The following is a 12,775-nucleotide window of genomic DNA, read 5'->3' as shown; positions in this document are numbered from 1 at the left end:
TTTTGTTTCCCAGATCAACCCTGGGGTTAGCTTTTTAAGTGTGTGGGAGGGGTGGTCTGGTCACAGGAGATCTCCTCAGCTGACCTGAGGCAAAGGCAAGGTCAGGGGATGGTGATCCCAGCTTCCCTATTGTCTTCCCTTTTCCCCTGAAGGGCTAGGGTATGCCTAGATGCTAATGCGTGTTCCCACCCCTCCTGGGGCTCATCTCCCAGCACTGAGGCTTGCCTGGGTCTCAGTGCGAATTTTCTCTGCCCTGGGTCCTCTGTCCTTCCAGATTGCCTCCGCCACAGTAGGAAGAATTCCCCTTTGCTATTTTTCTAGCCTCTGGTGTTATGAGACTATTTGCCCCCTTCTGCTGTTCCCGCTGATCCAGGATTTATCTGGGGAAACATTTTATGGTTCTTTCACGGTCATCAGGGGGGAGGAGAGAGCATTTACTGATCACTCTGCCATCCTGGCTCCCGGAAGTTCAAGTAGGTGACTTACCGAAGTTTAGTCTTCAGGCTGAAGGTTTCAAGGGCTGCTGCGCTGATATCTGGCGCTTAGCGGCTCTCACCGGCTTGGTTTGGCTGGTCTCCTGCTCCGCTGGTTTCGCCCGCCACTCTCTGGCTTCTCAGGTCCCTTCCGCCCTGCTGAGCTGACTGTGCTGCGCTGTGCGCTGGGGGCTTACCCCCGTGGAACAGATCCTTCCCGTGGACCTTCCAGTCTAACCTGGGCTCCGAATCTGTCAAAGTCTGTCACCCACTGGATTCCACACCTCCAAAGTTTGGTCAGATTCTCCTTTCAGAGATATCCAGAGGAGTTTGTCCAGGAGCTGGCTCCGCCTACCTCTTAACCGGTAGACTAGATTTTTAAGGTCTCTTATGGGTCTGTGAGGTTCAGTGACATATCTTACAGTAGTTTAGCCAAGGACCTGGAAAGGAAAATGCCACCCACAGATGTTCAGACCTTTTGCCAAGGTGATTTCTGTGGAAGCAGTAGGACCTTCACTGCAGTCCATGTAAAACCTTTCAACCTAGGATCATTATTTCTGAATTTGTGACTGAGACAGCCGTGTGGCATCCTGTCTTGTGTGCTTTTTCTTACCAGCAGTTTCTTGTTCTCTTGGCCTACCAAGGTACATGGTGTGTATCTGTTTTCATGTGTACATTTCTCTGACAGTATCCTTGATGGTGGTACTTCATATAATAATGTGTTGACTACTAATATGACCCCCTGAAATTCTTTAATTTTTGGATGAGTGTGGTATTCTGTTACTCAAGTTGTTGATTTTGCAGGAAGAAATGTGGTTAATTAAAAGCATTGATTGGGTAAATTCCCAAAGGCAGCAGAGCCCATACTCTCCTTCAGTTCTGGAAATCATTTGTTGTGCGTCCATGTTATCCATTGGTACTACTGGGCCAGTGTTAGGAGCCTTTCTTACAACTGCATATCCCAGTATATTCTAGGCATTCTTACCCACTTGGTTTTTCTAGTGAGGTCTCTTTAGGCCAAACTCCTTGAAATGATTATTCATTTCACTAGGATGTTCTTGTAGTAAATAGAAGCATCCAGATGACCCCCACCTTTCCCTTTTGGGCTTTGCACAGGACATCTTGGGAACTAGAGACTAAACATCCTTGATGCCTCACGTTGCCTAATCTGTTTTGAAATCCTACCTGCTCCCTTCATAAAGGATATCTTTGATACCTGGTGTAACTTGGTATCACCACTTTTTATGTGCATGTCTTTATTGTCCCTTGTTGATTTTCAAAGAGGCCCTGTGACATCATGGGGTGACGTCTTGACTTGCACATGAATTGGATTTAAGTGAGACAGAGTTGCACTTAGTTGTCAACCTCACTGTCTCCTCCAGAGTCATCAAAGTCCAGTGAAGTCTGGATGATCTGCTGATGCCCCAGGATCTAGTGGATGACTTCGATGTCTGACCAAGCTCTGAGGGCTCCACAGTGCCTGCTTCAGCTGCCTTCATGGCTGTTGGAACAGACTGTTCCCATTCACCCATTCTGGGGGCCATCTTCACATGCTTGGGGTAGACATCCTCTCTAACTCACTGATGGGTGTGAGATCTGTCACTTGCTCTCATCTTGGATTAGCCCATCTGCAGAGATGGCTTCCCAGAGTGTGCCTGCTGTGCGTGCACCGGCTTCCTGGAGCCACAGAAGAGAGCTGGGTAAAGGTGGTGGATGAACAGCCCTCACCCCAGAAGAGCTGATCCTCTCTGGACACCCCATCCACCCCTGGGCACCCCTGGAAAACAGCCAAGGTGGAGCTGGAATGCTCAGTCAGTCAGCATTAAGAGCCACACTGTGCACACTAAGTCCTTGCCATCTTAAACAATTCAAGATCTAGAGGGTCATGGACATCCAAGAAGGGACTACTGACTTCAGCTCAGTGATAGCAGCTGGTAATGAATTTGTAAGGCACCCCCCCCCCCCCATGCCCCTCACCTCCCCACACCCCCCTCCCAAGTTTGTGTGTTGTCTTCTCTGAAGGTTGTAAGCTCCTTCAGGGCTAGAACTGGTTTTTATTTTGTGAGTGTTTATCTCCAGGGATGTATGGTGCCTGGTATATAGCAGGTGCTTAATAAATGTTTATTGACTACTGACTATTAGCTTTGACCCCTAGCTCATTAGGAAAGGGTCTGGGTCAAGTTTGGGCTTTCCCCAGAGACCCTTCAAAGCCCAGCAGCAACTTGGCAAGGAGCCTCATTTACTTCTTTGAAGTCAGTTAACTGACTCATTTGACTCATTGCTGCACTAGGGGTGAAGAGAAAGGGCTTTTCTCTTTTGCAGCAGATGGGATGTTTACCAGACACATCTTCTACAAAACACACACACGTGCATTCACACACACATGCATCCCCCATCCCCCCACATGCTCACCCCTCTATACACACATATGCACGCACCGCACGCTTTCTGACACGCTTTTCTGACACCCAGATTTGATAGGTGCATCTTGTAATGTACAAAAGACAATAATTAGGATCTGCTTCTTTAAATTGTAACAAAATACTTTTGATGTATTTTGTAACTTAGTTTCCAATTTTTATGGGGCTGTCTTAATGTTCTCTTGGTGAGGGTTAAGGCCCAGTGCTTTTTCCAAGTTCCTATTATACATTCCTCCCTGAGGAGATACCTTGAGAATTAGTCCCACAGCACCCTTAAAATTGTGATGCCTTTAGCATAGACCTTCTTGGCTTTTCCCATCTGTTGTTGTAGGGTCATTTCTACATTCCTGTAGAATACTTCAGGGGCCATGATACACCAATCCAAATGTGTTTAAGAAACAATTTTTCGTGGCTATTTTCCATTTTTCATTATACTTTCAGTCTACTTTAGTTACTAGTGACACTTCCTCCCTAGACTTAACCATTATATCTTCACATTTGGTGTTTATGATTTTAAGAGGCAAAGTAAAAGAATCTGGACAGAATTACAAAATTTAATTGGAAGGGAACTTGGTGGCTTCCTAGTCTGACCTCAGAAAGTACCACCACACACAGCAGACAGCTGATCTCTAGGCTCTGTGCAAAGATCCTCAGTGTAGGGGAGCCCCTCACCTCCCAGGGCAACCCAGGCCACAGGGACACAGCTCTCAGGCTTTCCAGCAGGCCCAACTTTGCTCCTTGGTCCCTTCTGTTCTCTGTTCCTAGGTCTGCCCTCTGGGAGCAAACAGGAACAATTTAATCTCTGCCACACAAACCTTTCAGATATTTAAGGACAGTGATGCTGCATGCCTTCCTCTTTTCCAGACAAAGTATCCCCTACTCATTCAGGTAGTTCTAACGTACACCCTCCCCAGCTCCTTCCCTGTTCTGGTCACCCTCCTCATGTTCATACTCTTCTTGACCATTCAGGACAAGGCGAGTGCTCCCAGGCCACAACTTCCCTGGGAGTTTGGCTCCTCGGAGCTCTGCTGAAGCACTTGGATGAGCTGCCATCTTCAAGTGGAGTGCTGACCGTCGGCCTCCTGCATCGTGGGCTCGTGAAGCTGTTAATGTTGGAACCAAAGTCCTCTTACATTTCCCCCGTTAGATTTGTTCAGGATGTTTTTCCCTACATGAAGATCCTTTCCCACCCCCACCCCGCATGGCTTTTCTCATGCTCAGCATCTCGTTTTTCCTCCTGATTTTCAGTGTGACGTTGCAGGCCGAGGTCCTGACTTTGAGTCAGAAAGCCCCCGATTTGCACCTGAAGTCAGTACTCTCTCCCCGCTTAAATACCAGCTAGTGTTTATACAGTGCTTTAAGGTCCACAGACTGCTTTACAGTCTTTATTTCGTTTGACCCTCACACATGAGAAGGCAGTCTTGCTGATGAGGTCATGACATACTCAAGGCGTCAGTAGTAAATTGCTGCTTCCGATTCCATCCCTCCCAAGGACTCCCTGCCGTGTCTGCTTTCTGGGGAGAGGCAGCAAGCGGCATTTTGCAAAGTAGTTTTCTATGTGGACAGTTTTGTGGAAGGCAAAATTGAGTTTTGAAGCTGTGTTAAATGTGGAACCTAAAGCAGATACTTCCTCGTACCAGGCTTTATAGAAGGTCTTTATCTTGTTGGCGTTAAGGCCCCTGGGTTCTCAGCCATCATTTCACACTCCACATCCCTCTGGGGCGGTTTGCTAAATGTTGTAGCCAATTCCTTCTCCTTAAGTGATGATGATTGCCCGTTGGTAACCTTATTTCTCTCTAATCCAGATGCTTGGAATTAGCATTTTTATTTTTATTTGTTACCTTTGCATATTTGCCAGGGTTTGTACACAACCTGTTTCCATCTAAGGCCTATCCTGTGCTGTTAGAGTTTTCTTTCATAGAAGAAATTGGAATGGGATAATTGGACAGTGAGAGACATAGGGTGTATTAGAGAAATTGGGAGGCCAGAAATGCCATGCATGGACCTGGATGGTCTTGAGTTAACTGCCCAGTCTCCCTGAGCTTTAGTTACTTTTGTAAAACAAGGTGAGTGGATTAGATGAGAGTTGGTGAATGAGTTCAGCTTATATTCTTCAGAGCTTTTTTTTCTAAGGACTTTTTTTTACCCCATTTTAATCACCCATTCTGGTTATTTCAAATTCTGTTCCTATTTGGAAAAACATCTCATCCTATTTAATTTGGGATTATAATTCATTTTCTTCTAGTCATCAGAATAATATAGAAAGGGTAATAGAATTATAGGAAGGGCCTAGAAGCAGCTGCTGTGGAAATACCACTGAGTTACTCATGCCTCATCCACTGCATCTTATATTGATTCATGGAACTGGTGTTACACATTATATGGAGTCAACTGTTGTCCTTGGTGAGATTGTAGAATCCCAGTCTGGGTGGGAAGGGATCTGTAGCTCTCTAAGAATCCCTTCTCAACAAGTGGGTGTGCAGTCTTTGCTTGAAGAACTTGTGGGAACCCACAATCCACTGGACACTTTTTAGGATTTTCTCTAAATGTACCCGTAATATAGGTATCTAGCTTGTGGCTGACCTAAAGTTTGCTGGCTCCATTTTCTTGCTGTTTTGGAAAATTGGGGTATTGTTGGCTCCTCTCTAGTCTTGCCTGTTCACTCTCCTGTTCTTCCCAGTCTTTCTGAGGTTGCAGGCACTAAATCACCTGGCATTCCTTTTGAGTCCTCAAGGAGAAGGTTTACTTTGGGCTGCCGACTCTTCTTTTCTCTCACCTGTTAGCTCCATTAGTCATTTGAGTGGGAGGGTGGGAGAAAATCCAGTTAAGCCCCTGTGCTTTCTCCCTTGTCAGTTTATCCCCCAGTGTGGACAGTGTGCTTGTCTCCTGGTCTCCTCTGATCCCACCCGATGACTGCCCACTTTCTTGTTGACCATAGTTGTCCTTGTAAGCTGCAGTGGCATTCCAAACTTTACGTGACCGTGCTACGATATTTTTGTAGGATGGTGCCCTGCATCTGTATTTATCCTCCTTTACTTGCCCTTTCTTCAGTCCTCTGTTTACGTAGCTCTTAAATCCAAGTGGATTTGAGTTTCCCTGTATCCACTTTATTTTTCTTTGACAATTTCTCCTTTTCTTCCTCAGGAATTGTTTCTTCAGAATTTCATCCTTAGGAGCTTTGCATTCCTTCCCATCCATGAGATGCTCCTATTTCTGATCTTTGGAAGCCTCTTCTCTCAGAGTCTGGTGTGGATGTCACACGGGCTCTGACTTTGCTGTCCATCACAGACTCTGAGGTGCTGCTCATTTCCCCACTAGCTTTCCATTTGTGCCCCAGCAGTCAGTCCTCTTAACCAGAATAGGCTTTCCCTTTAGGAACACCTGTCCTCCTTAGAGGATGCATGCAGACGACCAGACTGATAAGTCTTGGTCACTACTACATCTTGCTCTGTACCAGACCTGGGTGGTTTTCTCAATTATCTTTTTCCTCCGTCCATCTAGAGGATCGTTGCCTTGCAGATTGTGTGTGTCCTTTAGGTGATCTCTTCAGCTTCATGTGTGATGGCCTCCCTGTACTCCTACCTTCCTTTTCCTGAAGCTGTATCCAAATACTTTGATTTTCCTTTTATTAATGAACATGTTGTTACAAATCACTTTTCTGTAATTGTCATGCTTGTATCTCTCATCTCCTAGTGGTTCGGTGCACTGGCCCCATCTTCCTGTCAAGTTAGGATTGGCATTGAGAGGGATGTCAGAGACCAAAGCCTCAGGCCCTTGCTTTTTCCCCACCTCCCCTTAGTCAGACCTGGTGAAGAGCTCTCCCAGGCTGATCTCCTGGTCATTCCCTCCGTGGTCCTAGTCCTTCCCACTCCAGGGGCAAGGGAACAAATCAAAGCCCTCACGAGGTCGTCTCAGTCCTTTGCTCTTTTTTTTTTTTAATTTAACTTTTAACATTCATTTTCACAAAATTGTGGGTTACAAATTTTCTCCCCTTTTATCCCCTCCCCCCCCAAACCCAAGCATTCTAATTGCCCCTGTGACCAATCTGCTCTCTCTTCTATCATCCCTCTCTGCCCTTGTCTCCATCTTCTCTTTTGTCCTGTAGGGCCAGATAGCTTTCTTTACCCCTGTACCTGTATTTCTTCTTTTCCTAGTGGTAAGAATATTACAGTTGATCCTAACACTTTGAGTTCCAACTTCTTTACCTCCCTCCCTCTCCACCCCTTCCCTTTGGAAAGCAAGCAATTCAATATAGGCCAAATCTGTGTAGTTTTGCAAATGACTTCCATAATAGTTGTGTTGTATAGGACTAACTATATTTCCCTCCATCCTATCCTGTCCCCCATTACTTCTATTCTCTTTTGATCCTATCCCTCCCCATGAGTGTCGACCTCGAATTGCATTCTCCTCCCCATGCCCTCCCTTCTATCATCCCCCCCACCCTGCTTGTCCCCTTATCCCCCACTTTCCTGTATTGTGAGATAGGTTTTCCTACCAAAATGAGTGTGCATTTTATTCTTTCCTTTAGTGGAATGTGATGAGAGTAGACTTCATGTTTTTCTCTCACCTCCCCTCATTATCCCTCCACTAGTGAGTCTTTTGCTTGCCTCTTTTATGAGAGATAATTTGCTCCATTCAATTTCTCCCTTTCTCCTCCCAATATATTTCTCTCTCACTGCTTGATTTCATTTTTTTTTTAAGATATGATCCCATCCTCTTCAATTCACTCTGTGCACTCTGTCTTTATGTATGTGTGCGTGTGTGCATGTGTGTGTGTGTACTCCCACCCAGTACCCAGATACCGAAATGTTTCAAGAATTACAGATCTTTCCATGTAGGAATGTAAACAGTTCAACTTTAGTAAAGTCCCTTATGACTTCTCTTTGCTGTTCACCTTTTCATGGTTCTCTTCATTCTTGTGTTTGAAAGTCAAATTTTCTTTTCAGCTCTGGTCTTTTCATCAAGAAAATTTGAAAATCCTCTATTTCATTGAAAGACCATTTTTTCCCCTGAAGTATTATACTCAGTTTTGCTGGGTAGGTGATTCTTGGTTTTAGTCCTAGTTCCTTTGACTTCTGGAATATCCTATTCCATGCCCTTCAATCCCTTAATGTAGAGGCTGCTAGATCTTGTGTTATCCTGATTGTATTTCCACAATACTTGAATTGTTTCTTTCTAGCTGCTTGCAATATTTTCTCCTTGACCTGGGAACTCTGGAATTTGACCACAATGTTCCTAGGAGTTTCTCTTTTTGGATCTCTTTCAGGTGGTGTTCTGTGGATTCCTTGTATATTTATTTTGCCCTCTGGTTCTAGAATCTCAGGGCAGTTTTCCTTGATAATTTCATGGAAGATGATGTCTAGGCTCTTCTTTTGATCATGGCTTTCAGGTAGTCCCAAAATTTTTAAATTGTCTCTCCTGAATCTATTTTCCAGGTCAGTTGTTTTTCCAATGAGATATTTCACATTATCTTCCATTTTTCCATTCTTCCATCTTTGTTCTGTGATTTCTTGGTTTTGAAAAAAGTCCTTAGCCTCCATCTGTGCCATTCCAATTTTGAAAGAACTATTTTCTTCAGTGAGCTTTTGAATCTCCTTTTCCATTTGGCTAATTCTGCTTTTGAAAGCATTCTTCTCCTCACTGGCTTTTTGAACCTCTTTTGGCAATTGAGTTAGGCTAGTTTTCAAGGTGTTAATTTCTTCAACATTTTTTTGGTTCTCCTTTAGCAGGGAGCTGATCTGCTTTTCATGCTTCTCTTTCATCCCTCTCATTTCTCTTCCCAGTTTTTCCTCCACCTCTCTAACTTGATTTTCAAAATTCTTTTTGAGCTCTTCCATGGCCTGAGCCCATTGGGTGGGCTGGGACACAGAATCCTTGATTTCTGTGTCTTTGTCTGATGATAAGCATTGTTCTTCCTCATCAGAAAGGAAGGGAGGAAATGTCTTTTCTCCAAGAAAGTACCCTTCAATAGTTTTATTTCTTTTCCCTTTTCTGGGCATTCTCCCCAGCCAGTGACTTGTCCTCTGAATATTCTCCTCACTCCCACCTCACCTCCTGCTCCTCCCAGCCAGCGTTTGGAGACTGGGATTCAAATGCTGCTTCCCGCCTTAGGGCTTTTGGCAGGGGCAGGGCTGCTATTCAGTGTGAGATTAAGTTCAGATGGTCCGGTTGGGGCAGGGCTGCCTCTCAGGCTCAGTTCCCTCAGGGGGTTTATGCACAGACCTTCCACAATGGATCCAGGCTCCCGCACGCTTGGCTCCCTGTCTGCAGCCGCCTCTCAGCTTCTATCTGGGGGGGGGGGGGGCCGAGCCATGGGGGCACCCCACTCCCCTCTCGACCTGCCAAAGAGACTCTCTCACCAACCCCCGTCACCTGTGGGTGGAGGGACTTGTGGGGCCCCGCTGGATATCCCGTCCCTGAAGCCCGCTCGGATCTTTTCCTCTCAGTGCCGAGGCCGCGGCAGGGCTGCCCTCAGCTCCCAGTCCCGGCGCCCAGTCCACAGCGCGAAGGACCCCCCACGAGAGGTTTGCAGGTCCCTCCGGAACAGAAATCTCCCTTGCTCCAATATTCCGTGGCCTCTGGGTGCAGAATTCGCCGTGAGTTACTCCCCTGTAGCCGTTCTGTGGGTTGTGGGTTCGGAGCTATGTGTATGTGCGTCTTTCTACTCCGCCATCTTGGCTCTGCCCCCCCAGTCCTTTGCTCTTGAGCTCAGCGTGTCCACTGTTTTCAGTGGACCCTTTTTATCAGCTTTATTTTCTGTCCAACTTTGGTGCCTTTTCCCTTGTGGTTGATGCCTCCCAGCCTTTTCTTGTTCAAACTCTGCCCACCTGTCAGGGCCTAGTGGAGTTGCTGAACTCCTTTTGCCCCACTCCTTCATCAGTTTTGTATTGTAAGGGTGTGTGTGTGTATGTGTGTGTGTACATGTGTGTGCATGCATAGACAAGACTCCCTTCTAGTATCTGAAATGCTGTCAGTATCTCTGAGAGAGGACCATAAGGCGTGTGCAAAGCCATGGAGATGAGAGATGGTGGGCTGAATTTGGGAGAGCTTGTTTGTTCTTAGCCTGGGTAGGGAGGGCAGTGCTGGCAGCCCCTCATCTGCAAAATGGTCAGAATCATCACGCCTTCCTCCCAGAGTCTTGTTGTGAAGATTGAATGAATTCTCCTAGCTGAAGGTTTTAGCCAACTGTAGAGCCTGGTGGGAGAGAGCAGGAGGGATTCAGCTACTCATTCACCCCTTCTCCGTCCTAGAGAAACAAGACAAGGGCCGCTTGGTAATACTTTGTTGACTGGAGGAGTGTATAATAAGGGGGAGACATCTGGAGGCAGTGGTGGGAGGCCCTTGACTCCCCAGCTCATAGGCAGGCAGGTAGGAAGGTAGGGAGACCAATAGTAGACAAAGAAGTGACAGCTAAGGGAGAAGGGAGACACTGTTGTTTAGACCCTTGGCAGAGCCTGCTTTTCTGTTTCAGGAACTCATTTCTGACTGGCAAGCAGAACCCCAGCAGCCCTCCCCCTTCTAGGTGCCCAGAACATAAAGAACAGGGCTAGATCTATTCACTGGACTTTTGTTGGCATATTTGTATTATAGATGGGCATAAAAAAGGACTGAATGAAACCTCAGTTCTGTTGGAAATGATGAGTTCGGAAGTCTTAAACGTAAAATGATGAACTGTGACTGACAGGGATATGAACACCTCCTCTGCTGAGAGTGAGCAAGAGCTCCAGTGAGTTCCTCCGCTCGGCCCCATGTTTCTCACCAAATTCGGTATTTTTGGTGGGGGTGGAGTGGGTCAGATGGTCTTCTCTAGGAAGAGTCTAATTTTTTCCTTTTCTTTTTATTGTCCAACAGGTTTGATCTGTGGATGAAATGAATCATGATTTTCAAGCTCTTGCATTAGAATCTCGGGGAATGGGAGAGGTAAATATTTACAGACACGAACATTCACAGAAGACTTTGGACTCAGTCCCTGGAAATATCAGTGAGAAATTTATTGACATGTGGAAAGTGACAATTGTGTTTTCTAAAGTGCCCCAAAGTATTCTTCTCAGGCCACCCCTCCTCCCCAGGTTTTCATTTACTGGGTTTTCAATGTGATGATTTGCATCTGGGGAATTCACTGAGTTTATCAGAGAAGTTGGGGCTCAGGGAGAGTGGGAACCCCTGGGATTGATGGGTTTTGTGCAGACAGCTGCAGGTCAGGCCCCAGCCTGCTCTGCTCTTTGGCAGGGGCCATTCCTGAAGGCTGCTGTTTGTAGGTTAGTCCTGTGACCTGCAGCCTACTGAGCTTTCCCTTTTCTCCTCCCCCTCAGCACCCCCACATCTCAGAGGGGAACTGCCTAATGTGAGCTGCCAAATCCCAAGCACCTTAAAGTTTACAGACTGCTTTACCTATCTTGAGTCATTTCATTCTCCCAGTGACTCTATGAAATGAGTGATGATAGGTTTTATTTCTGTTTTACACATGAATCCGCTGAGGCCCCAGGGAGACTCCTTGTTTTGGCCAGGTCACACAGGTAGTTAGTATCCATGAGGATTTGAACGTTCAGTCCCCTTTCAAACTAACACTCCTTAATGCTCGCATTTGTGGGGGACGGTAAGCGTCATAATGGCTTCCATGTTGTTGTCTGAAGTATCTCCCGCAGTGCTGCTGTTAGAACTATGTCACCCTTAGTCATCTGACAGAACTGAGAGCTTCTCCCTAGCAGGACAAGGCCAGGCCCCTAGCATCCCCTTCCCTTCTCCAAACCATCTGCCAAAGAGTCTGCTGTATAGCTAAGCCATGGGCATGATCTTGAAAGGGGCCCCTAAATAGCCTCGCCACAGCCATCCCTGTCTCCCTGCTGATGAACACCATTGGCATTGTGGCAGGCAGAGAAAAGAGGCAGAGGCAAAGACTTTGCAATGGTGCAGCAGACTGGGGACTGACTGCAGAGTTTAAGGGCCCAGCTAGTGCCTCCCCACTGGCCCAGGCTCATTATTCATCTTACACACAAACACCAGCCACATTCTTTGAAAGGGAGAAGCGGGAAACCCAGGATCTAGGGATAGTCAAACCATCTCCTCAGCAAACCACTGCCCACAATCTAACTACCACCTGAGAAAGGGAAGCAGGACAGCTTTCCTTCCAAGGAAAATGGTGCAGTTCTGTTATTATATGAAATGTAGGTACTGCAAAATCCCATTTATTGGTAATCTCTTCCATAGAAGAGTTAGGTTTTTGGGAAGTTTAGGGGCTGCAGCATAGTCTGGTTTGTAATTTGAACTGATAGCCAGGGTGTTGCAGCCATCAGAGCCTCATTCCCTTTCAGCTGTTTAAAAGACACTGTGAGAAGCTTCTATTGTCCAAAGTCGAATTTCCTTTTTCCGTCATCTGACCCCCTCAATCCTGCCCCTGTGACAGGTGACTCCGAAACCTGTGCAGCTTTTCTTCTCTGGGTATCTGTCTCCCACCAGCCTTTCTGTCTTTCCCCGTCTCACAGGCAGCTAGGAACCTTCAGGGATTTCCTTCTTTGCCTGTGGGGGTCTCTCACCAGCCTTCCTCTCCTCCTGCCCTCTGACAGGTGAGGCGTTTTTGTTCCACCCCAGAATTCTTCCACTCTGTAAACTTAAGTGTTGAAGTAAGTAAGTGTCAGCATCCATGAAGTTTTTCTTTGTTATTTTCTTAAATCTCCAACTCCTGTTTTTATGAAAAGGTCTTTTCCATAGAATGACCTGGGTCCGAACTATTGTGCAGAAATGGGATTTTGCTGTTCTCTAACTCAGCACATTGGCTTTCTAGGAAGTAACTGGAACTGTCCCCATCTAAGGTTCAAAGCACTGCATGTGTGTGGGATACCCCTTTTTGATGATGACCATGATGATGATGTACTCTCCTTCAAT

At 46.3% G+C, this 12,775-nt stretch overlaps 1 protein-coding gene across 11 annotated transcripts in view; it reads left to right on the top strand.

Moving 5' to 3' along the window:
- Positions 1-12,775, top strand: part of PUM2 (pumilio RNA binding family member 2) — an 88,170-nt gene that overhangs the window by 17,610 nt on the left and 57,785 nt on the right. For 9 of the 11 annotated variants that reach the window (XM_072647702.1, XM_072647634.1, XM_072647556.1 and 6 more), the window contains exon 2: positions 10,745-10,813. In XM_072647702.1, coding sequence (XP_072503803.1) covers positions 10,763-10,813 — 51 coding nt within the window. In that variant the 5' untranslated portion in view covers positions 10,745-10,762. Of the gene's footprint in view, positions 1-9,738; positions 10,620-10,744; positions 10,814-12,375; positions 12,457-12,775 lie in introns of those variants that run through there. The other 2 variants (XM_072647224.1, XM_072647495.1) reach the window with 2 other exon arrangements.

This window comes from Notamacropus eugenii, chromosome 1 (genome assembly GCF_028372415.1).
Source record: "Notamacropus eugenii isolate mMacEug1 chromosome 1, mMacEug1.pri_v2, whole genome shotgun sequence".
NCBI lineage: Eukaryota > Metazoa > Chordata > Mammalia > Diprotodontia > Macropodidae > Notamacropus > Notamacropus eugenii.
Note: the sequence above shows the minus strand (reverse complement) of the source record. Positions and strands in the feature narration are given on the sequence as shown.